The 26485-nt window shown below is 40.8% G+C and overlaps 1 protein-coding gene across 1 annotated transcript in view; it reads right to left on the reverse strand.

The window, feature by feature from the left end:
- Window positions 1–26485, reverse strand: part of smc6 (structural maintenance of chromosomes 6) — a 60138-nt gene that overhangs the window by 25855 nt on the left and 7798 nt on the right. Inside the window, exons 3-17 of the mRNA XM_031902954.1 lie at window positions 26117–26222; window positions 25047–25183; window positions 23749–23810; window positions 16995–17075; window positions 15130–15231; window positions 14616–14735; window positions 13430–13528; window positions 10907–11053; window positions 9749–9837; window positions 9449–9613; window positions 8384–8562; window positions 7768–7969; window positions 6419–6533; window positions 5948–6108; window positions 4228–4363 (exon numbers count right to left, since the gene is read on the reverse strand). Of these exons, the coding sequence (XP_031758814.1) occupies window positions 4228–4363; window positions 5948–6108; window positions 6419–6533; window positions 7768–7969; window positions 8384–8562; window positions 9449–9613; window positions 9749–9837; window positions 10907–11053; window positions 13430–13528; window positions 14616–14735; window positions 15130–15231; window positions 16995–17075; window positions 23749–23810; window positions 25047–25183; window positions 26117–26222 (1901 nt within the window). The remainder of the gene's footprint in view (window positions 1–4227; window positions 4364–5947; window positions 6109–6418; window positions 6534–7767; window positions 7970–8383; window positions 8563–9448; window positions 9614–9748; window positions 9838–10906; window positions 11054–13429; window positions 13529–14615; window positions 14736–15129; window positions 15232–16994; window positions 17076–23748; window positions 23811–25046; window positions 25184–26116; window positions 26223–26485) is intronic.

A 26485-nucleotide genomic window follows, 5' to 3' on the forward strand; every position in this document is an offset into this window, starting at 1 on the left:
TCTCTGACTCTAAAGAATGCAGCAAATGAACTTCCGGATTAACCCGGAAGTCAAGCAGTCCCACATCGCCGTCCAAGCTTTGCCCTATAAATCAGTTGTAATGTATTTTATTCAAAAACCCCTTATCATATTGCATTTTTTTTCTGATACATATGTTAATAAAAGTATGTAGAATATATTTAGAGTTAATTTTTTGTGTTACTTTTCCTTTAAGTGAAATATAGGGGGGTGTTTGGGGGCACTGGAGTTGGGCATTGCCACTAGGGTTGCATATAAGGACCAATAAGATCTTGCTTTACAGCTTACCATTTTAATCTGTTTGCTGGTTGGTTGTTGTGAGCAACCGCTGATGTTTTTCTCCAGTGCTGATTAAAGGAGAAGGAAAGGCTAAGTCACTTGGGGGTACCTAACATTTTGGCACCCCCAAGTGACTTAGATCGCTTACCTTTTACCCCGGGCTGGTGCCCCTGTTAGGCGAGAACAGCACCAGCCCGGGGTAGCAGCGATCCCTTCCTCCTTCCTATTCGCTTGCGCGCGCATGCGCAGTAGAGTGAAAAGCCGAACTTAAACAAGAAAGTCGGCTTTCCACTCTACTGCGCATGCGCCGGCCGATGGATTTCGCCCGGAGAAGAAAGAGGAAGGAGGAAGCGCTACAGGTACCCCGGGCTGGTGCTGTTTTCTCCTAACAGGGGCACCAGCCCAGGGTACAAGGTAAGCGATCTAAGTCACTTGGGGGTGCCTAACAATTTGGCACCCCCAAGTGACTTAGCCTTTCCTTCCCCTTTAAAGACTCCCCATGTGTAGGTCCGCAGGTTAGACTATTTATATTGTCACTGCAGATGTATGTATATTTATATAGCACCTCAAATGTACACTGTACTTTACAGAGCATAAACTTAAACAGGGGTATGTTTTATGGATTAGGCAGTGAGAACAAAACTGTGATCAGTTGAATGAGGTCCTTGGCCCAAGGCACTTATAACCCATTGGTCCTGATGTTACAATACTGCTCCAATTTTCTAGATATTAACATCGTGTGTATAAATTCATCTTGGGTACTGTTCTCTGTACATTACAACAGGCTGGAGGAATCTTTTTTACAATTCTGAAGTTGCTCGGGAAATAAGTTTCCTGGTGATATACAAGATGAACCATCTCTGTAAAGCGCCAGGTGTAGTGGCGCAGTATAGGCAATGCATAACAAAACTGGAATCCAGTTGTGCCCAGTTGGGGGGCCTAGAAGGACAGGATGGGGCCTCCTGGAGGATTGTGTTTTGTGACCGTTTTATGGATGCCAAGAACTGGTGTGCGAGATATGGTCGTGTGGCTCTAGTCTGACCATGTCAACAGAATATGCTCTTGATTAAAATACTATTTTTTTGCACACTACAAGTTTTATGAATATTCTTTTTCAGTTAGGAAAAATGATACTGAGAGTTGGTGTATAATAACAGTTAACTTTTCAGTTTTCACATTAGAAGATGTTTCATTTTAGTTAAATATTTTATTACTATATCTAATAAACCAGATATTGAATATATTCTATATTCAGTTCATTGTCCAATCATTCCAAAAAAAAAAAAAAAAAAAAATTTTTTAAACTTTACCTAACCTAACTAGGTTTGTGCTCTCACCAACTGCATATTTTAGCATTACTAAATGCTTATACTGGGTTTTCTTTCATTGGATTAATACTGCAGTGTGTTCTTTCAGAGCCGACTATAATAGGCACTTTTGATGCGTGATAATACTTTTTCTTTACTACTCTTCCTGGGTATTACGTTCCACTACATTACTAATCAGGTTTAGTTGCAAATTGTTGCAGTACTTTATTACTAACACCAATATATTCTCATTGCAGGGATCAAGACTATTCATAACCACTACATTCAATTTAGGTATACAGCAGGGATCCCTAACCTTTTATACCTGTGGACTGCATTAAAATGAAAGAAAGTTGTGGAGAGCAACACACGCATGAAAAAAGGTTCATGGAGGTGCCAATAAGAGCTATAATTGGCTATTTGATAGCCTCTATGTGGACTGAAAGCCTACAGAAGTCTCTGGCAATTACACTGGGTTTTTATGCAATCAGAGCTTGGCTCCTAACTAGAAATTTAAGTAAAGAAAAAAGTAAAAAAAAATTAAAAAAAATACTTTGAGGCCACTGGAAGTGACATCTGAAGGGGTTACCCCTGAGCCACTGGTTGGGGATCACTGGTATACAGTATATATTTTACTACAGTACAAAGGTATACAAAGCCAGCACTGGTAGTTTGGGTGAGTTAATCACTAGTTGAAATATTTTTTTATAGTACAGGTATAGGACCCGTTATCCAGAATGCTCGGGACCAAAGGTATTCCGGATAAGGGGTCTTTCCGTAATTTGGATCTCCATACTATAAGTCTACTAAAGAATCTATAAAGCATTACTTAAACCCTATAGGATTGTTTTGCATCCAATAAGGATTATTTATATCCTAGTTGGGATCAATGCCATGGTACTGTTTTATTATTACAGAGAAAAGGGAATCATTTAACCATTAAATAAACCCAATAGGACTGTTCTGCCCCCAATAAGGGGTAATTATATCTTAGTTGGGATCAAGTACAGGTACTGTTTTATTATTACAGAGAAAAGGGAATCATTTAACCATTAAATAAACCCAATAGGGCTGTTCTGCCCCCAATAAGGGGTAATTATATCTTAGTTGGGATCAAGTACAGGTACTGTTTTATTATTACAGAGAAAAGGGAATCATTTAACCATGAAATAAACCCAATAGGGCTGTTCTGCCCCAATAAGGGGTAATTATATCTTAGTTGGGATCAAGTACAGGTACTGTTTTATTATTACAGAGAAAAGGGAATCATTTAACCATTAAATAAACCCAATAGGGCTGTTCTGCCCCCAATAAGGGGTAATTATATCTTATTTGGGATCAAGTACAAGGTACTGTTTTATTACTACAGAGAAAAAGGATATCAGTTTTAAAATTCTGAATTATTTGATTAAAATGGAGTCTATGGGAGACGGACATTCCGTAATTCGGAGCTTTCTGTATAACGGGTTTCCGGATAAGGGATCCCATACCTGTATAAGGTAAGCATTTTGTCTTAGGTTATTTTTTTGTCATACCATCTCGAGTTTAATGTTCATAGAAGGTTACAATTGTTTGGATCAGCTCCAGAGGAAATATGGAGATAAAGGGGCTGACTGTTTAGTAGATGTGTGTTTTGGCTTTGGTGTTGCAATCTTAGTCTCAATGCTATTACTAAAGGGCTCACTTGCAGTTCAATATTTAAAAAAAAAAAAGTTTTTCCATCTTTGTGGTTACCATCCTGTGGCACAGAAACACTAAAGTCATTTGTGCATATGTATATTAATGCAGACTTTTGGTGTGTTCTATCAACTCCAAAATATTAAGCAGTTTTCCATATATTAAGCAGTTTTCCATATATTCGTTAGACCTTTTGCAATTAACTTGGCTCAGGTTCACTTGATTTCAGTTTTCAGCACAGTTGCAGTATTTGAATATGATTGGTGCAAATGCTATACAGCATAGCCAAACTTCTGTAGTAAGGTGGTATTTCTCAGCAGCGCATTTGCGCTATGCACAGTTGGGTACAGGTAATGTAAAGCTTTCATTTCACTATTGAGGTCTGTGTTCTACAAACTATGCCTCAGGACTTGGCAGATGACACAAGGTCTTCTTATATAAATGGGGAGCTCTAGCGTGACTTCTGGCTCATTTAAAAAAAAAAAAAAAAAGCCCTCCCATTTGACTGCTATGGTACTAACCCATGAGTGAATGCTGCCATGGATAGCCAGGGAAAATTGAAAATTCAATACCAACTTACTGGAATTTTCATTTCCTGGCTATCCATGGCAGCATTCACGCTTTTCCACCCCATTTTTAAATATAATTGCTAAGATACAAAGACACTCTTGAGAGGAAGGGGTGAATCTATATATAGGTGTGGTATCTGGAGTGATTGTCTAATTATTTTTAATTCTGTTCTATCAGCTATCAGCAGGTGGAGTAAACCCATGAGTGAATGCTGCCATGGATAGCCAGGAAATGAAAATTCCGGTAAGTTGGTATTGAATTTTCCATTATATATAGTGAATTATTTCCCCGCACAAGGCCTAGGGATGAGTGCTTTTATACAGGTCATGGAACTCAGAGGGACAGTTGGTCTCATGTGGGAAGAAGGGATAGTTACCTGTATTTGTTTCTTTGAGTTATAATACTTGCGCAGATTGTCTTCATTTTCCTTGATGTCTTTATCTACAGAATGCACAGACTGCTGCAAAGTAGCCACCTGGCCTCCAAAGTCTCTGAGCTCTTCCTCCAAATGACTTTAAAAAAATTAAGTTTTAATGGAAATTAGGGGCTGAGATATTTCTTAAACACGTGTTGCTAATAAATAGCTCCTTAAGGAGAATGACATAAACGATTTTGAGCGTTGTGTAGCTCAGTGGGTAAAAGACACAATGTTTGAAATACCTTCCATTAACTCTGGATGACAAGCGCCTGAAAGCATTTGTGCACTTTCGTTATAGGTGACTATTGCTCAGAAACATTAACTGCAGGTAGAATTCACCCCGCCCACCAAGCTAAAAACAAACTGGTGACAATATGACTATGAAGATTTTCATTCTTCCAGGTCATGGTATCTCTAGTATAAATAAATCTAAAGCAACTGGACTTGCTAAGTAATCATTGAAGAGGTTTCACTACTCATCCGAGCAGCTTCTTCAGTGCAACTGACTGGTATGGGAAGTCCTCAGCAGTATACAGGAAACCCAGTCATATGGATCAATATTGGTTGTTTGATTCCCACCATCCGCTGGAACACAAACTGGGTGTCATTAGAACTCTACACCACAGGGCGGAAAGTGTGACAACCGATACAGAGTCCAAGGACAAGGAAAGCAAACATCTCAGAGGAGCACTGAAAGCTTGTGGCTACCCAGACTGGGCCATTGTCAAAACAACAGCAACTAAGCCCAACAGGAACACCAAAAGGAATAACCGTCCTGAGACAGAGAGTAGGCGCAATATAGTCATCCCATATGTAGCAGGGGCGTCGGAGAAACTCAGGAGAATTTTCAACAAACACCACGTCCCTGTGTTTTTCAAACCTCGCAACACACTGAGACAGGTTTTTACCTATACACCCAAATGATCCAACACCAAAGGAAAAACAAAGCAATGTTGTATACGCAGTCCAGTGTAGCGAGGAGTGCACAGACCTTTACATTGGTGAGACAGAGCAACTGGTCTCCAAGCGAATGGCTCAGCATAGGAGGGCAAACTCTACAGGCCAGGACTGTGCTGTATTTCAACACCTAAAAGACAAGTAACACTCCTTTGAAAATAGCAACGTCCAAATTATGGACAAAGAATACCGCTGGTTTGAAAGAGGTGTAAAAGACGCCATTCATGTTAAAGTGGAGAAACCATCCCTAAACAGGCGGGGGCCTTCGACACCATCTGTCTGCTACATACAATGCTGTTCTAACATCTGTACCCCGGCAGTTTCATAATTCTTCACACATCAATTCATGCAACTCTAACAAGTAACACCTGTTTTGAAGAGTTGCATAATACTTTGGTAATCCTTTCAAAGTAACTCCACAGCATTCACACCTCTGTGAGTTTCAGATGTCACCTTTCTGAAGAGTTACAAAGTGCCATTGTGATTGGATTAGTGGAAGAAAACATATGCTGAGGGCTTCCCATACCAGTCAGTTTAACTGAAGAAGCTGCTCGGATGAGTAGTGAAACGCTTTATTTGAACTCAATGTTCTGTTATTCTATTTTTTTGAGAAAGCTCAAAGGTTCTCACTATTTATTCCTAGCTAAGAAAAGGCTTATTAAATAGCAAAATGCAGGAAAACATAGCATGTACAGGAAAGGGGAATCCATAAATAACCTACCTTATTTCTGCTTCAACATCACGACTTAACAGAGTGGCCCTGCGAGTGTCCGATGAATAGTAACGGTTTGTATAAACCTGGTCGCCTTCACCTGTAAAGGCCTCGCGGCAGTTTCTAGGGGGGACCCTTTTCTGCATTATTTCTCTTGCTTCAGTCTTATCCTGCAGGGAATATATATGGTCAAAAACATGTTATTATCCCACAAAGCTTCTCCAAATTAAGGTATAGCCCAGACATTGCCAAACTGTTATGCTAACCTCAGGTGGCAGTGGGCAATAAGTTACAACTGCTGGCAAATGCCAATATTGTGTTGTGTTGCAAGAGCCGAAACTGTGTTGTGTTGCTGCAACTGTAAGTGCATAGATGTATAAGGTGTGTATCAACACACATAAACCGCCTAGGAAAATTTCCCAGGAGGAAACAGGCTAAAAAGATAAGACAAACATGGCATTTCACTTCATTACTAATTACCTTAATAATTAATATTGTCTCGATGCCTCTCATATCAATCAGGCAATTTGCCACCACGGGATGGTCGATTTCCAAAGCAGTCAACACAGTTGGATGGTTGGGATGAAAGGAGGCTCTGTAAGTGAACATGGTGGGATAAAAACATACATCTGAGGAAGGTATGTGGTTGAGTGTGGTGTGAATACGTTATCATTCTGAATTATGCAAAATCATTCCTCCCTGTTCAATCGTTATATAACGTCAACGTTATACTGGGTGGAAAGTATCAGAATTTTCCACTTATGCCCTATTTATTTTTTTTTTTTTACTGTCTACAAAATATTAACCCCAGTTCTGGCAAATTTTAAATTCATAACCTTCCTAGATTGTAGAAAAGATGCCCCAGCTCAGGCAAAGGGTGCTCTCTGATGCTGCTCTCTGGTGATTTTCATATGACCTTCAAGTTAATTTACTTTTATAGAAACAAGGGGTCAAACAGGATTATGGGATGTAATTCATGGCCCCTAGTGTCCCCTATCACATGCATCCTCTATTTCCAATTATATACTTTAAAAACTTGCCAAAACAGAATCTAAATATGGTCACCACAGTGCCATAGTGGCAGGTTGTTTGTCAGTGGCAGGTTAAGAAGATACAGTAAATACAAAGCATGGTCATCAAGGAAAGACGATTCCTTTAAAGTATACCCATTCAGATGCACAAAATTTAACCCGGCCATGTTATGGCTTTTGCCTTCTGCATTGTAGTTGATAAAAACTGGCATTTCAGGCAAATATTAAGGGTAATTTAGGACCACAAGTGCTTGGCCCCAGTCACTTGAGCAAGAAAACCCATTGAACTTCCATATAGCTGCTTTACTCATTTCATGCAGTTGCGCCTATGGATGTAGAGGAACCCTGGAGCTACCACCACCTCCAAACTAGACCGTAGCGCCAGGGTTTTCAAAGGGGCCTCTGTCAATTAGTGCAGTGCACTTGCACATAAAAAATCAGGTGCGGGTCACTTGGATGGCCAACACTGCACTTGCATCTCCTCTTGCGACCACAATGACTCTGGACTCTGGGGGGAAATGCTGCATTATGGGTAAAAAAACATGACAATTGCATCACATATGTGCACTCTGTACACCACGGTGAGGAGGTAAATGAAATCGGACATGCAGAGATTAGAAGAGTAGACCAATTAATCAAATGTAATAGTCAAGAACAAATAAATACCAAAATGACTTTGAGAACTCAGAGAGGATAAACACCAAAGCTAGCTGTCAAAAGCTCAAGTGAAGGCAGCAACAGCTCCTATAGGGGTTTATGCATGCCATTACAGGATGAGGTTAATTAGAGAATTCTCACCTCTGGCTAACATCATAGACATTATTCCAAAACTCGCTGACAATAATTTGTGGTCTTCTGCCTTGTGAATATTGTTTTGACATTATATTTTGAAGTATTCCTTCATCCTGGTGATTATCACAACAGAAGGCAAACAGGAGCCCTTTAAGACAACACTCAACTGCAAGTGCCAACTCTTGGTCTTTCAGATGGATGTAGGCACCTAGGGATGAAACAAAGAAAATCAGGCAATAAAATTAATGCCAGGATGTTCCTGCCAGCTGTTTAAAACTGTATCTGTCAGCTTTAAATGCATTAAGCCACTTCTGTGAATTGTGGTTGTGCTATTCTCACCCTATATCCAGCAAATGTTTGTTTCTTCCCTAAAGCACCCCAAACTTCTAGGCCTAAATCAATACAGAGAACTGAAGATCATGTTGCTGCCCTCTTTTATCTACAGGAATGTGGAACAGCCTGCTTTCCTAAAGCACTCATAAGTCAAGTTAGCATGGTCAGGTAGCTCCAAAAAATGGTGCCCTCTGCAGCATATTTGGTCCTGGTATTAGCATAGTTTCATTTTTGATGTAAATGAGTCCTAATATGTCAGAAAGAAATAAGTTAAATGAGCAAGACTCACCCAAAGGTCCAAAGGGCTTTTTTCTAAAGCGGCCTAGATTATAAGCCTCATCAATTGCAGCCAGAAGGGATGGGATATTCTTCCCAAATCTCTTTAACCGGTCCGTCTTACTCTCATGTAACTCCCTCAGCTGTCTCTTGTGCTGCTCCAGCCTTTGTTTTACATTCTGCTCTTCATTTCTTTTTCAATCAGAAAAAAAATACAATAAGCATCCATATTTCCTTAGTGCACAGGGACAACAAGCAGTAAGGATAATGGCACACCATGATCTGTAGCTGTGATTTTCCTTGGGAAAAGTGGCAATAAAGTAATGGATGGAATTGTCTTCACTCAATTCCCATGGGACAAATGAACTTGGCATAAAGTATGGCATACATGCATAGCTGCTGCTGAAAACTACAGCCAAATGTCACACATGGCTCTATGCACCAGCAGGATGAAAAATTTCTATATTATTTCAACTTATATAACACTATGAAAAAAACTGAAAACATTATACATGTTTCTGACCCCCCTATTGCCTAGAGCAGCGCTATACTGGTTTTAGTAGCTGGAAACATGATTCAGAACCTGGAAGTGCTGCATACAGTGGCATCTACAGGCTGTGGAGTTTAGATCCTTCCTAAAATTTGCAACCTGTGGCACAAAAAGGGTTTAGTCATTAAAGGAGACATATAGGATACATGGAAAAAAACCTCTAATCTTTTAGGCAATTATGAAAAAAATATGGTGCTTGTTTCACTTTGGACTAAAAATTAATACTATCTGTAAAAATGGCCCCTTTATTGGAGCTCCCTATAGATTTGCTATGGTCCTAACATTCCCTGCCAGAAGCACAGTAGGAGGGGGTAGCCAATCACAGCCCTGCAGTCACACAAGCAAAGACATGCTTTAGTTTCCTATCAGGTCAGCCTGGCTGCTGATTGGTTCTTTTCCTACAGTTCGGTGTGCTGAGTGCAAATATAATAATTCTCTTAATTTTTACAGATATTCTTGGCCCAACCCCATCAATGCATGGATACACAGACCCTAGTGAACATGGCAAAAATGTTTATCATTTCATACTCAATTCTGATCCACTTTTCCTTATGCTTCTCAATCGCCTCTTGCAGCTGCTTAATTTTCTGACTGATGGTAATGTCGTGATTCTGAAGTTCTTCCTTCCTCTCCGTTATTTGGGCTATCTCTTGCTGCCGTGCCATCTTTTCCCTCTCAGATGCATTACCATCCCTAATACAAGAAGATACAAAACACCGCAACCATCAATACAATTCTGTGTGGGTCCTTTACACAAAAACACAAGAATACTTGCAGCAATGTTCTTTCCCATGGAGAGAGGTAAACACACAAAAAAATGCCTCCTACCTTTTTTTCAGTTCCTCAATACGTTTGCTCAGTTGTTCTGCATCCTTTTCTGAACGTTTTAATTCCATTATTTGCCGGTTATACGAAGCCTAGGAAGATAAACTGTCCTTGTTACAGTTCCGTATCGCAAATGAGGATCCAACAAATCTGCTGGAGTCACAACCTCTGATTCTCAGCCTGGGTATAAACACAGGCCAAGAATCAGTCGATCTGCTGTCTTCTGCCCACACTGCGTCAGCCTGGCTACAGACACACAGAGCAGATTTCAGAGAGAAAATGCATTCTCATTTGCTTCTGCCCCAAAATCCACTCCAGGTGACTGCACCCCAGCTGACACAGTGCCTGTGAGTGGGGACACAGAAGTGCACAGAGGCCAGCGGATCAGTTGTGTCACATAGCAATTTCTTGTAGTGGGATTATAAATTAACATGAAGGGTGATAAGAAAGGTTGTGAGCTGTCAGTCAGAGGGAAAAGGTGCTTAGGCTAGGCTAAACATATAAGCTAAGCTTTTAACACCATCCCAGAAGCCAGGGAAAACAGAAATTAAGGGAAATAATTACACATTATACTCTAGAACAGTGATCCCTAACTAGTGGCTTGGGGGCAACATGTTGCTCAGTGCCCCCAAACCAGGGAGTTATTTTTTAAATTCCTGACTTGGGGGCAAGTTTTGGGTGAATAAAAACAAGATTAACTACCAAATAAAACCTCCTGTAGGGTGCCTCTATGCACACTAATTAGCCCTTACTTGCCACCTCCATGAACTTTTATGGTGCTTGTGTTGCTCTCCAAGTCTTTTTACATTTGAGTGTGGCTCACAAATAAGAAAGGTTGGGGACCCCTGGTCTTGAATATAATTGGAGCAGCAGTGACTAACTAACCTGCTAACCTTCCATTTAAAAAGAGTGGATATTGGGACCCACCCTGAAGCAGACAAAATTGAGTGTCCATTTGCTTTTAAAATAAGGAGAGGAACCAAAAGTTGGAGGGGCCTTAGAAAAGGTCAAAGCCCTGACAGCAGTAATCACTTTTATTTCCAAAGTGTCCTTTCTCTTGGCTGACAGTCCTTTACCCACATTGCTTGTGTAAACAAGTTCATGGAAAAAATGGAAGCTGAACATACTAATGTGCAAGATTGGGGAAGCATTAAGCATTACCTCGGCGTCGTTATAGGATTTCCTTTTTTTTTGGACATCATCTTTTAGAGCTATGACTTTGGGCTTCAGTTCTGCAGCTTCCTGAGTGATCTTATCAAGCTCCTCTTGTTTAGCCCGGAACTTCTCTTCAGCAATATTAACTTTGCCCTGAAATGTAAAAGCTTTCATTTAACTGATCTGAACCAGGAAGCGTTAAGGTGCCCATAAATGGTCTGATGTATCCTGCTGACTCCGCCCCTCCAGACTGAGGCAACAGCTTATTGGCTCAGTTATAGGGCCTGCTCGTCGGCATGCCAAATTGGCCTGATATCTATTTGGCAGGTTTGAAAAACCCATCAGACGAGGACTAGACCTTCATAGGCCTGCACTATGGCCTTTCTGTAGCAGAAACCTTTATAAAAGCAAAGATTTAAAAATGAACAAGCACATAAAAACATTAAAAAAAGTGTTTATGTTAAAAAAGAAAGCCACAAAACATGCATCATTAAAATGGAAGCCAACCCTCTGGCTGTTGAAACCTTCTTGTGAGACTGTATGAGACTTTGGGGCCGATTCACTAAAGTGCGATAAAACGTGCGCTATTTATAGCGTGCGTTAAAAATGTTATCGCGTCTTAATTTTCGCATGATTCACTATAAGCATACTTGCGCTATTTTACGCACGATATTGCATGCGTTATTTAACTCGCGAAGACTATTTCAATGCGGTATTTGAAGGTACATGCGATAAATAACGCACGCGTATAGTCACCGCATATAAATGGTAGCTTATAAATAGTGTATATAAATATTAGCCACATATAAATGGTAGCATATAAATAGTGTATATAAATATTAGCCACATATAAATGGTAGCATATAAATAGTGTATATAAATATTAGCCACATATAAATGGTAGAATATAAATAGTGTATATAAATATTAGCCACATATAAATAGTAGATGCTTATAAATAGTAGCCACTAGTGATGAGCAAATGTGTTCTGGTTTCTTTGGTGAAAAATTAGCAAAGCTTTTGAAAGATCCACAAAACGGCAAAAATGTTGTGCGGGCAAAAAAATTGTTGGTGAATTTTTGTGTGGCAAATTTTTACATGCGTTTTGCCATTGGCAGATTGTTTTGCGAAACGCATTAAAAAATTCGCCGCACGTCCAAAAATTTGCTGCGAATCCATGCCTGGCGAAACATTTCATTACTTGTAGCCGCATATAAATAGTCGTGCAAATGAACGCACACCATGTTAGCCATACACGCCAATACTTGCAGAAAATTACTGTATTAAAAATGACCATTTCCCTGCAAACTGGCGGCTGCGTCACTCTAGGGGAAACACAGACTTGAATAAATAACACTGTAAGTCCATATTTTATTGCCAAAAGCTCATTTACTGTACTTTTCTATAATTATTGACTGCCTGAAATAGGTGTTAATTTTCGCATAGCCTAATTCGATATTTAGCGTGCCTAAGTGATTGTGAATCATGCGATCGTATTCTTTTCAGCGCGGAAATTAACGCATGCGGTAAAACTAGCGCATGCGGTCGCGCAAAAAATAACGCATGCGATATGGCGACTTAACGCACGCGATAATACTATGGTGAATCACGCTCTAATTATCGCGTCTAATTTAACGCAAAAAAGCGTGCGATAAATTTTATCGCACCTTAGTGAATCAGGCCCTTTATGTCCATTTAAGATGTGTGCACTGCAAGTCTGTAGCTTTGTGTCTCAATAACACAAGATTTTGCCTTTAAAGGGGAACTCCACCCAAGCTTTTTGAAAAGTAAACATACTGTATATTCAAGTAACTTTGCAATATACATCAATTGAAAAATATGCAGCCTTTACATGATTTTTAATGTAATAATCTGGTTTGGAACAGTTCCCCTAAGCCCCGCCCCCTGTTCCCCTGCTGATCTGGCTGGCTACTTTTAGACTCAAATAAAATGTAACAGTAGTCGCCTGTCCTCCGCTTGCCTTCAGCCTGCATCCTCCCAATCCCACAATCCCCTGCACACGTGATGTCAATAAGGAAAGGAACATCACAGTGCAATGCATTGTGGGTTATGTAGTTCCGGCATGCTGTCTGTAAGCTGTGGAGAAGTTGTTACAAATTGTAACATCAATGTTTTAGTCCCTCCTCTCCCAGGATATCAAATGATGCAGAAAGAGAAGAACTGATTTGCAGCTGGATTTCAGCATATAAACATGGTATTTATTCCTACTTTTTGAAGGGACAGGTTACAGTGATAGGGATATTAGGGGTTTCTGTGTTGCTTGGGGCTCTTTTACAAATATTGGTTCAGAAGTGTTGGAAAATGGGAAGATACCACCTTATCACCAGTTAAAGGGCTGATATTGAATGTCCATAAAAAGCACAGGACACATTCCTGCAAAAGAAACTGTTTGGCATCTCAGTTCCCTTCCTGACAGAGCAATGGAAAAAGATCCCCAAGAGCTATTCCTCCTACAATATATAAAATCAAATATATATATTTAATATATATATATATTTGATGAATACCTGGCATTCATCAATCCTCTGTTCATACTTCACTGTATGTCCTTCCTCAGTTACAATTTGATCTCTAATTGGCTTAATCTGTTTCTCTGCCTCAATTACCTAGAATAAAAAAAAAATATTTTGAGACAAATTTCATTAAAATACAACAATGTGCCCCATTATGTATATTTTTCCTAGAAAAAACCCTACAGTAGCAAGCAGCCTCGCCATCTTAACTGGCCCTTGTAACGGGTACCTGTTTATTTAAAGCATTTCTGTTGAGACCAAACATTTTATTTTGTGCCCCCCCCCAGTCAAAGTAATGCAGAAAGATATAAGAAGTACAAATAAATAAGAAAGGTCAGTCTCCACCTTACACAGTTATTTTTCATGGTGCAGACCTGGGGGGCTTCTGTCAGAGATGGCATGTTGTGGGCTGACCTCGCAGAGCCAATGATTTAGATGGGTCAGGGTCACTTCAATTAATGTCAAATATTGACTTGACATGACATAAGATTGCTCAGAAGGCTACCCTGGTTTTTACTAATGGCATTGGTAGGGGTGACACATAATAAGAAACTGGCCTTGATTGTGTTCAGTTGCTAATAAGTTATTTAACCTTTTATAAATTTAAGAAAAAAAATGTGGTAATGGATTGTGGTAATTAATGTTTAAAAAAATACATACATTAAAGGAGAAGGAAAGTCTTTTTTGGCATTTTACTGCCAATAGATTTGCCACATTAGTGCAACCTAGAAACCTATATTTATTCTGCAGAAAGCTTTACCATACCTGAGTAAACAGCCCTAGAAGCTCCCGCCATTTGTTTAAGATAGCAGCTGCCATTTTAGCTTGGTCTCAGTAGCTTCTGTGCTGCAGCTCTAGCCCTTGGTATCTCAGATCACGCATTCTGATGGGAGGGGGAGCGAATTCTTATGGAAGGGGGGAGCAGGAGAAGGGAAAGAGGAGAAAGCTGCACATAAGGGGAATAAAGGATTTTTCTGAAAAAGGAATCCTGATACCGAAGAACATGTATACACAAAAGAAGACAAGAAATCTGTCTGTGTTTCTTTTGATAGAGGACAGATTTTCTGTGAGTGCTTATGGTTGTATTTACATAGATCTTTCTGATAAAGCTTACTTAGTTTTTACCTTTCCTTCTCCTTTAAATTGTAAAGTATGGTTTTGCAACATTAAAAAAGCTCACCAGAGCCCAAGCCATTGAATTCTTTAGATTGTCCAGATTCATTTTCATTTCTCCCAGCGAGGCAATGCTATTAAAGCTCTCCTCTTTCTGTATGCAATCCTGCCGCAGGTCACAGAGCCGCTAGAAAATAAAATTGCAGCGCATTATGATTTGCCTTTATAAAAGAGGCGCACACTTCAGGACAACATAAGTTTATGAGAACTTCCAGTGTTGGGAACATGGCGGCAAGTGACTGTACCAGGCGTGCCAGTGCAAATACACATTCCATACTGATTTCTTTAAACATTAATAGTGTAATAATAATATTTAACCTCGCCTTTAAGCTCTGCGCAGGCTTTTAGCTGTCACTGCTAATGACACATGAAATACCTCATTTGCCTCTACTTGTTGGATTAAAATGTGCAGATGTTAGATTTGAATTTTATTGCATTGCTTAGAGCCTTTGTATCCTGTCGTGTAGATGCATACATCAGGGAAAAATGTATATTACATTTATACACCAATCTTTTCTTACCTCACTACCAATTTTAACTTGATCATGAGTCTTGGACTTTGTTTCCATGATGTAGCTGTAATCTTCCTTCATCTGCTCTAGCTGTGTTGCTTTCATGAAGAACTGTATAAGACAAAATGCCAGAGTTGGCCAGGTTATGGTGAGCAGTATTGGATTATGAAGGTGTTAGGACATGTTCCATAAAGTAACTAGCAAACAAAAAAGAAGGCTGACATAGGGACTGTAGATGAAGCTCAGGAGGTGGAGGAGTGATTTTTTGCAATGTCAAAATGAGGGGAAACAGGAGGTTAGAGGAATAAATGTTGCAGTGGGATACACACCATACTGAGATGGAACAGAAGATCAGACATATGAAGATGGCAGAGGAAACACTATAGAACCAGGCAGGCTCAGACTGGCAATCTGTAGATTCTGGCAAATGCCAGAGGGGCTGCCATTTAAGATGCCATAGACAGTCACTATTTAGTGGGCTGGAGGGGGCTGTAAAATGCCAGGGCCTATTTAAATCCAGACCTGGAACCTGGTGGAGCAACAAGTAATAAATCGGAGTGTGGCAGTGGGCTTCATTACAGAAACACATGGTGCAAAAAGTGAGGGGTACGAGTGTAGAAGTAACACATTATAAAATGAGGCAGAGCAAAATTTGTAGAGAGTGAGTGTGAGATACATTATAGATTGATCTGGATCAATTATGATAGGTGTCATTAGTAAGATGATTCCCAGATGCGACATATGTGCAAGGGCAGACCTGTACAGTAAGAAATAATGATGGGGAAATGAGAGCAAGGCAGTAAAGGCAAGGGTAAGTAAAGGCAAACACTGTACACATGAAATGAGTTTGGGAGGCTGGGAAGATTGTGGTGTTATAGTCATTCATAGGTACAGTGTGGAGTTGCAGACATGAAATAAAATGGTGTGTAGAAGTAACTGGTACTCACAGTGGGACACAGAGGAAAGGCAGCTTGTAACACAAAAAATAAAAGAAACAATCTTTACATATATCTGATATATCTATATCACCAGCCTTCAGGTGACACTGACATACATGTAGTTTAATTAGTTTCCAGGAGAAAGGTGTTAATATGACAAGTGGGGAGTAGGTAGATTTCACTGTGGACACATTTACAACCTAAATAGTGATAAAAAGAAACAATGCTGGCAGGTGGTAAAATATATCAGGCCCCACTCTGCATTGATACCCTTAAAGTTAATATTTATAAAGGAAGTTTGTACTAATCTAGGGAAAAGAATCTGTGCATTGTTCACCTCCTGCAGTGGGAGAGTTTGGCAAACACAGGCAGCATAGGGCAGGCAGAGTATGGCACACATAGGCAGTACTCTCCCTGCCCTACCCTCTCTGCCATATTCTGCCTGCCCTATGCTGCCTGTGGGAGGTGAAAATGCTAGGGGTTTGTTCTGAGAGTTTGTTAGCAGTTGGAAACAGCAATTAAATGGTCCCTAAGGTGTGTAATTATGTGCTGGGGGTTGCTGTGCTATCCACAGGGGAGGAGGAGGCATATAAATTTAAAGGTGTGTCTTAATATGACATAATATAATTCTTTCACATATGAATGATGGTTGATATCCCCGCAGTGAGGACCAAGCATTTGGGTTTTTGCAGCGCTACCACCATTAATGTGGGCATGGTCTTAAAAAGCTTGTGTGGGTGTGGTTTGAAGTGGGTGCAGTTTAAAAAAGGGGAGTGGTCAAAACTGGCCCCATTAGCGGCTCTCCACCATGTATGCTAGAGAAATTCCAGCCCTTGGCACCACAGAATTTGGACAGCACTGCTTTAGAATATACTGAAAGAAGAGAGGAAGGAGGGACAGGTTTTAGTAGCATTATAGAGTTAGCGCTCCACTCACCTTATACTTGTCAGATTCATTCTTAGACTGTAGGAAAAGCTTACTCATTTCTTGAGTTAGAACTGACACTGGGTTATCTACCTGTAAAAGGAACAGTGCAAAGTATCAAGTCAAAGGGTTTTGCTTCTTCAGAAAATACCTATTGCGCCTATAAAAATCGCTGTTCCATTGCTCCTCACCTGTCAATTGTTTAAAATACTCTAAAAACAAAATGAAGCCACAGTTATGTGGCTTTGGTTTTAAGCAGAGCTGTACAAAGAGGCACTGGTAAGCATGCTCTCTTCATGAAAAACTGCAATAATCCAGGCATGGGGACAGCCAAGCCGACCAGGTTGCCTAGGGCGCTGGCTTGTCCCAGCATTGCAAAGGATTCCGGGTTCAGCTGGATCCTAAAATAGTGAATTTGTTGCACCCCTATCTTTTTCCCATAAAATGGATTAGAGCAACAAAACCCCCCTTTAGATTAGAGGAATGGAACTTTCATTTGAAGCAGCATAAGTGGTTTTTAACGGTAAGGGCAGTGAGGTTGGGGAATGCCTTTCATAGTGATGTTGTGATGAATGCTTCTGTTAATGCCTATAAGAGGGGCCTGGATGAGTTCTTGAACAAACATAGTATCCAAGGCTATTTATGTATGTGAGTGTATAGATAGGTCAGTATGGGTCTGTATGTGAGTGGATAGATAGGTCAGTGTGGGTCTGTATGTGAGTGGATAGATAGGTCATTGTGGGTCTGTATGTGAGTGGATAGATAGGTCAGTATGGGTCTGTATGTGAGTGGATAGATAGGTCAGTATGGGTCTGTATGTGAGTGTATAGATAGGTCAGTGTGGGTCTGTATGTGAGTGGATAGATAGGTCAGTGTGGGTCTGTATGTGAGTGGGTAGATAGGTCAGTATGGGTCTGTATGTGAGTGTATAGATAGGTCAGTATGGGTCTGTATGTGAGTGGATAGATAGGTCAGTAGGGGTCTGTATGTGAGTGGATGGATAGGTCAGTGTGGGTCTGTATGTGAGTGGATAGATGGGTCAGTATGGGTCTGTATGTTAGTGGATAGATAGCTCAGTATGGGTCTGTATGTGAGTATATAGATAGGTCAGTATGGGTCTGTATGTGAGTGGATAGATAGGTCAGTGTGGGTCTGTATGTGAGTGGATAGATAGGTCAGTGTGGGTCTGTATGTGAGTGGATGGATAGGTCAGTATGGGTCTGTATGTGAGTGTATAGATAGGTCAGTGTGGGTCTGTATGTGAGTGGATGGATAGGTCAGTGTGGGTCTGTATGTGAGTGGATGGATAGGTCAGTGTGGGTCTGTATGTGAGTGGATAGATAGGTCAGTGTGGGTCTGTATGTGAGTGGATAGATAGGTCAGTGTGGGTTTGTATGTGAGTGGATGGATAGGTCAGTGTGGGTCTGTATGTGAGTGGATAGATAGGTCAGTGTGGGTCTGTATGTGAGTGGATAGATAGGTCAGTATGGGTCTGTATGTGAGTGGATGGATAGGTCAGTGTGGGTCTGTATGTGAGTGGATAGATAGGTCAGTGTGGGTCTGTATGTGAGTGGATAGATAGGTCAGTAGGGGTCTGTATGTGAGTGGATAGATAGGTCAGTGTGGGTCTGTATGTGAGTGGATAGATAGGTCAGTGTGGGTCTGTATGTGAGTGGATGGATAGGTCAGTGTGGGTCTGTATGTGAGTGGATAGATAGGTCAGTGTGGGTCTGTATGTGAGTGGATAGATAGGTCAGTATGGGTCTGTATGTGAGTGGATGGATAGGTCAGTGTGGGTCTGTATGTGAGTGGATAGATAGGTCAGTGTGGGTCTGTATGTGAGTGGATAGATAGGTCAGTATGGGTCTGTATGTGAGTGGATGGATAGGTCAGTGTGGGTCTGTATGTGAGTGGATAGATGGGTCAGTATGGGTCTGTATGTTAGTGGATAGATAGCTCAGTATGGGTCTGTATGTGAGTATATAGATAGGTCAGTATGGGTCTGTATGTGAGTGGATAGATAGGTCAGTGTGGGTCTGTATGTGAGTGGATGGATAGGTCAGTGTGGGTCTGTATGTGAGTGGATAGATAGGTCAGTGTGGGTCTGTATGTGAGTGGATAGATAGGTCAGTGTGGGTCTGTATGTGAGTGGATAGATAGGTCAGTATGGGTCTGTATGGGAGTGGATAGATAGGTCAGTGTGGGTCTGTATGTGAGTGGATAGATAGGTCAGTGTGGGTCTGTATGTGAGCGGATGGATAGGTCAGTATGGGTCTGTATGTGAGTGGATAGATAGGTCAGTGTGGGTCTGTATGTGAGTGGATGGATAGGTCAGTGTGGGTCTGTATGTGAGTGGATGGATAGGTCAGTGTGGGTCTGTATGTGAGTGGATAGATAGGTCAGTGTGGGTCTGTATGTGAGTGGATAGATAGGTCAGTGTGGGTCTGTATGTGAGTGGATAGATAGGTCAGTAGGGGTCTGTATGTGAGTGGATAGATAGGTCAGTAGGGGTCTGTATGTGAGTGGATGGATAGGTCAGTGTGGGTCTGTATGTGAGTGGATAGATGGGTCAGTATGGGTCTGTATGTTAGTGGATAGATAGCTCAGTATGGGTCTGTATGTGAGTATATAGATAGGTCAGTATGGGTCTGTATGTGAGTGGATAGATAGGTCAGTGTGGGTCTGTATGTGAGTGGATGGATAGGTCAGTGTGGGTCTGTATGTGAGTGGATAGATAGGTCAGTGTGGGTCTGTATGTGAGTGGATAGATAGGTCAGTGTGGGTCTGTATGTGAGTGGATAGATAGGTCAGTATGGGTCTGTATGGGAGTGGATAGATAGGTCAGTGTGGGTCTGTATGTGAGTGGATAGATAGGTCAGTGTGGGTCTGTATGTGAGTGGATAGATAGGTCAGTGTGGGTCTGTATGTGAGTGGATGGATAGGTCAGTATGGGTCTGTATGTGAGTGGATAGATAGGTCAGTGTGGGTCTGTATGTGAGTGGATAGATAGGTCAGTGTGGGTCTGTATGTGAGTGGATAGATAGGTCAGTATGGGTCTGTATGTGAGTGGATGGATAGGTCAGTGTGGGTCTGTATGTGAGTGGATAGATAGGTCAGTGTGGGTCTGTATGTGAGTGGATAGATAGGTCAGTGTGGGTCTGTATGTGAGTGGATGGATAGGTCAGTGTGGGTCTGTATGTGAGTGGATAGATAGGTCAGTGTGGGTCTGTATGTGAGTGGATAGATAGGTCAGTAGGGGTCTGTATGTGAGTGGATAGATAGGTCAGTAGGGGTCTGTATGTGAGTGGATGGATAGGTCAGTGTGGGTCTGTATGTGAGTGGATAGATGGGTCAGTATGGGTCTGTATGTTAGTGGATAGATAGCTCAGTATGGGTCTGTATGTGAGTATATAGATAGGTCAGTATGGGTCTGTATGTGAGTGGATAGATAGGTCAGTGTGGGTCTGTATGTGAGTGGATGGATAGGTCAGTGTGGGTCTGTATGTGAGTGGATAGATAGGTCAGTGTGGGTCTGTATGTGAGTGGATAGATAGGTCAGTGTGGGTCTGTATGTGAGTGGATAGATAGGTCAGTGTGGGTCTGTATGTGAGTGGATAGATAGGTCAGTGTGGGTCTGTATGTGAGTGGATAGATAGGTCAGTGTGGGTCTGTATGTGAGTGGATAGATAGGTCAGTGTGGGTCTGTATGTGAGTGGATAGATAGGTCAGTGTGGGTCTGTATGTGAGTGGATAGATAGGTCAGTGTGGGTCTGTATGTGAGTGGATAGATAGGTCAGTATGGGTCTGTATGTGAGTGGATAGATAGGTCAGTGTGGGTCTGTATGTGAGTGGATAGATAGGTCAGTGTGGGTCTGTATGTGAGTGGATAGATAGGTCAGTATGGGTCTGTATGTGAGTGGATAGATAGGTCAGTATGGGTCTGTATGGGAGTGGATAGATAGGTCAGTGTGGGTCTGTATGTGAGTGGATAGATAGGTCAGTATGGGTCTGTATGTGAGTGGATAGATAGGTCAGTATGGGTCTGTATGGGAGTAGATAGATAGGTCAGTATGGGTCTGTATGTGAGTGGATAGATAGGTCAGTATGGGTCTGTATGTGAGTGGATAGATAGGTCAGTGTGGGTCTGTATGTGAGTGGATAGATAGGTCAGTGTGGGTCTGTATGTGAGTGGATAGATAGGTCAGTATGGGTCTGTATGTGAGTGGATAGATAGGTCAGTATGGGTCTGTATGTGAGTGGATAGATAGGTCAGTATGGGTCTGTATGTGAGTGTATAGATAGGTCAGTATGGGTCTGTATGTGAGTGGATAGATAGGTCAGTATGGGTCTGTATGTGAGTGGATAGATAGGTCAGTGTGGGTCTGTATGTGAGTGGATAGGTCAGTGTGGGTCTGTATGTGAGTGGATAGATAGGTCAGTGTGGGTCTGTATGTGAGTGGATAGATAGGTCAGTATGGGTCTGTATGTGAGTGGATAGGTCAGTGTGGGTCTGTATGTGAGTGGATAGATAGGTCAGTATGGGTCTGTATGTGAGTAGATAGATAGGTCAGTATGGGTCTGTATGTGAGTAGATAGATAGGTCAGTATGGGTCTGTATGTGAGTAGATAGATAGGTCAGTATGGGTCTGTATGTGAGTAGATAGATAGGTCAGTATGGGTCTGTATGTGAGTAGATAGATAGGTCAGTATGGGTCTGTATGTGAGTAGATAGATAGGTCAGTATGGGTCTGTATGTGAGTAGATAGATAGGTCAGTATGGGTCTGTATGTGAGTGGATAGATAGGTCAGTATGGGTCTGTATGTGAGTGTATAGATAGGTCAGTATGGGTCTGTATGTGAGTGGATAGATAGGTCAGTATGGGTCTGTATGTGAGTGGATAGATAGGTCAGTGTGGGTCTGTATGTGAGTGGATAGATAGGTCAGTGTGGGTCTGTATGTGAGTAGATAGATAGGTCAGTATGGGTCTGTATGTGAGTGTATAGATAGGTCAGTATGGGTCTGTATGTGAGTGGATAGATAGGTCAGTATGGGTCTGTATGTGAGTGGATAGGTCAGTGTGGGTCTGTATGTGAGTGGATAGATAGGTCAGTGTGGGTCTGTATGTGAGTGGATAGATAGGTCAGTATGGGTCTGTATGTGAGTGGATAGATAGGTCAGTATGGGTCTGTATGTGAGTGGATAGATAGGTCAGTGTGGGTCTGTATGTGAGTGGATAGATAGGTCAGTGTGGGTCTGTATGTGAGTAGATAGATAGGTCAGTATGGGTCTGTATGTGAGTGTATAGATAGGTCAGTATGGGTCTGTATGTGAGTGGATAGATAGGTCAGTATGGGTCTGTATGTGAGTGGATAGGTCAGTGTGGGTCTGTATGTGAGTGGATAGATAGGTCAGTGTGGGTCTGTATGTGAGTGGATAGATAGGTCAGTATGGGTCTGTATGTGAGTGGACAGATAGGTCAGTGTGGGTCTGTATGTGAGTGGATAGATAGGTCAGTGTGGGTCTGTATGTGAGTGGATAGATAGGTCAGTGTGGGTCTGTATGTGAGTGGACAGATAGGTCAGTGTGGGTCTGTATGTGAGTGGATAGATAGGTCAGTGTGGGTCTGTATGTGAGTGGATAGATAGGTCAGTGTGGGTCTGTATGTGAGTGGACAGATAGGTCAGTGTGGGTCTGTATGTGAGTGGATAGATAGGTCAGTATGGGTCTGTATGTGAGTGTATAGATAGGTCAGTATGGGTCTGTATGTGAGTGGATAGATAGGTCAGTATGGGTCTGTATGTGAGTGGATAGATAGGTCAGTGTGGGTCTGTATGTGAGTGGATAGATAGGTCAGTGTGGGTCTGTATGTGAGTGGATAGATAGGTCAGTATGGGTCTGTATGTGAGTGGATAGATAGGTCAGTATGGGTCTGTATGTGAGTGTATAGATAGGTCAGTGTGGGTCTGTATGTGAGTGGATAGATAGGTCAGTATGGGTCTGTATGTGAGTGGATAGATAGGTCAGTGTGGGTCTGTATGTGAGTGGATAGATAGGTCAGTGTGGGTCTGTATGTGAGTGGATAGATAGGTCAGTGTGGGTCTGTATGTTACGGAACAGAGGGCAAGATGCTTTGATGCTATATGTAAATTCCCTTTCTGCAAAGTGGAAAATTCACTGCCTACGGGCACATTGTAGGGTCACTGAGCAAACTTCCCAAGAATGTGGGAGACAACATGTTCAAACAATAATGCAGCAGAGGCAAAACCTTTTCATTCTACAGAAAGAGAAGATATTTATTGCTGTAGATATCCCAGAAAGGACCGACATTGACTAAAACATCCAGAGTGAGCAATTCCATATGATGACTACTTTAGTATGCCCCTGTGATGATTGACTTTTTAGAATGCCCACTTAAAGGAGCAGTAAGACCAAAAAATGAAAGTAATTAAAATATTATGTACTGTTGCACTGCACTGGTAAAACTGGTGTGTTTGCTTCAGAAACACTACTATAGTTTATAAAAATAAACTCCCGTGTAGCCATGGGGTCAGCCATTTAAAGGAGAAAAAGGTATGGTTGCATAGCAGGGAAGCTATGTAGAATGGTGTTTTATAGAGCTTATCTGTTATCTGCTATTTAACCTGTGCCATTTAGCCCTATCTCAATTGCCTCCATTGCTACACAGCAGTTTATATAAACTATAGTAGTGTGTCTGAAGAAAACAGATTAGTTTTACCTGTTTAGATAAGCTATAGATGTAATTACCTGTATATTGAAATGATCAAGGATCATTGTAAGCTCCTCCTTCTTGTTAGAAATGACAGCACCTGCAAGGGAAAAATGTTTATTTAGACTTTTACTGTACATTTATTTGTCTCCTTCAGGTTATCCAAAATGTAAAATTCTCTAAAATAGTTTATACTTAGAACCAGTTAGAAGTTCTAATGCTCAAGCTCTGATACTACAGGCTACACATAAGGCTAGCCATACAAATACAGGTATAGGACCCGTTATCCAGAATGCTCGGGACCAAGGGTATTCCGGATAAGGGGTCTTTCCGTAATTTGGATCTCAACACCTTAAGTCTACTAAAAAATCAATAAAACATTAATTAAACCCAATAGGATTGTTTTGCATCCAATAAGGATTATTTATATCTTAGTTGGGATCAAGTACAGGTACTGTTTTATTATTACAGAGAAAAGGGAATCATTTAACCATGAAATAAACCCAATAGGACGTACTGTTCTGCCCCCAATAAGGGGTAATTATATCTTAGTTGGGATCAAGTACAGGTACTGTTTTATTATTACAGAGAAAAGGGAATCATTTAACCATTAAATAAACCCAATAGGGCTGTTCTGCCCCAATAAGGGGTAATTATATCTTAGTTGGGATCAAGTACAGGTACTGTTTTATTATTACAGAGAAAAGGGAATCATTTAACCATTAAATAAACCCAATAGGGCTGTTCTGCCCCCAATAAGGGGTAATTATATCTTAGTTGGGATCAAGTACAGGTACTGTTTTATTATTACAGAGAAAGGGGAATCATTTAACCATGAAATAAACCCAATAGGGCTGTTCTGCCCCCAATAAGGGGTAATTATATCTTAGTTGGGATCAAGTACAGGTACTGTTTTATTATTACAGAGAAAAGGGAATCATTTAACCATGAAATAAACCCAATAGGGCTGTTCTGCCCCCAATAAGGGGTAATTATATCTTAGTTGGGATCAATTACAAGGTACTGTTTTATTATTACAGAGAAAAAGGAAATCGGTTTTAAAATTCTGAATTATTTGATTAAAATGGAGTCTATGGGAGGCTTTCCATAATTCGGAGCTTTCTGGATAACGGGTTTCCGGATAAGGGGTCCGATACCTGTACTGATAAAATGGTATGAAAGTAACTTCAGGTAAGTAAGCAAAGATGCCAGTTGCACAATCACTGCCGGGCAAGTTTAGGATGCAGAGGAGCCAGTGACTGTAGTACATAGTAACATAGTAAGTTAGGTTGAAAAAAGACATATGTCCATCACGTTCAACCATAAACATCTGTACCTGTTGCACTTTTTAGCTTGTATGTGCGACCGCCCTCTGTAGTGATTCTTTGCCTTACTGTTATAGAGTTCCCAAATACATCAGGTTTGTAAGCATCTTGCCCTCTGTTCCGTAATGTAATAGAGATCTCTGCAAAGCTAAAGAGAAATCTTTAGATAAGCAAATACGTTATTCATAAGTCTGTAGTTATATTAAGGGGCACATTTACTAAGCAATTTTGAGAAAAAGTCGATTTTTTTTTTTTTTTTTTATTTACAAATAGGTTTTTGCCAGTACTCTATTTTTTTATATTGTTTCTAGAAAGATTGGAGTTTTTTTGAAAATAACTCCCATAATTCGTGATTTATTAATGTTTAGTTAACTTTTTTTGTAAAAAACAAAATTTGACGGGTCTGATCTGTTGAGTACCTATGGAGGCTTAGAATAGTAAAGGAATAGAATAGTCAGTGACAGCCTGTCCTTGACACATTTTTAAGGGGAAGTTAAACCCATCATTGTTTTCTGTTTCACCCGGTTTCAAGGAGAAATTCATTTTCCATTTCACACGTTTTTCAAGGGAGGTTAATGAGTGCCAGTGCTCCTAAAATGGAATTCTTGGATTGAACCTTCATTTAAACTCAACATTTTCAAGGATTTTCAAATGTAAACTCGACATTTTCGTGCAAATGATTCAAGCATTATTGTGACATTTAATAAATACAGCAATGGCCAAGTTTAATTTGAATTTATATCATGCCAAGTTAGTAAATCAGCGCCTTAGTGCTCTATATTGAAATTCTGCCAGGTGCCCTGTACTGGCCAAAAATTGTAGCAATATATTTTTTCTAGCATTTTTTTTTATATATAAATCCCAGTGGGCCACCACCCTCTAAAGCTGCTGCCCTAGGCACAGGCTCTTGGGTGCCTATATATAAATGCCGGCTGCATAAATTAGGGCTTATGGCTGGCGTAAAACAACAGACATCTTTATAAATACCTCAGCTAGTACTAGAGGATTTCAAGGCTTGGATGTTAGTCTCATCCAGAGAGAGAATCAGCCATCAGGTTGATAAGGAATATTTAACACTCACTTCTCTCCACCCTTGATGAATCCCTTTATTGTTGATCCTCTGTTGGTAAAGGCGGCTTTTCCACCCAAGCCCACAATGAGAGCAGTCAATATGGCACTTTTGCCGCCTGGGGAAAAATGAAAGTAGGAAATTCAATTAAGGGGTTGTACACCTTTAAATTAACCTTTAGTATGATGTAGAGATTGATATATTAAAACCATTTGCAATCTGTCTTTTTATTATGTGCGGTTTCTGAATTGTTTTGCTTTTTGTTCAACAGCTCTCCAGTTTGGGATTTTAGCAGCTATTTGTTTGCTATGGTGCACATTTAAAAATGAATAGGAGAGGGCGTGAAAGTTAAATAATAAAAAGTAACATAACAATAAAATT

This window comes from Xenopus tropicalis, chromosome 5 (assembly GCF_000004195.4).
Source record: "Xenopus tropicalis strain Nigerian chromosome 5, UCB_Xtro_10.0, whole genome shotgun sequence".
NCBI classification, from domain to species: Eukaryota; Metazoa; Chordata; class Amphibia; order Anura; family Pipidae; genus Xenopus; species Xenopus tropicalis.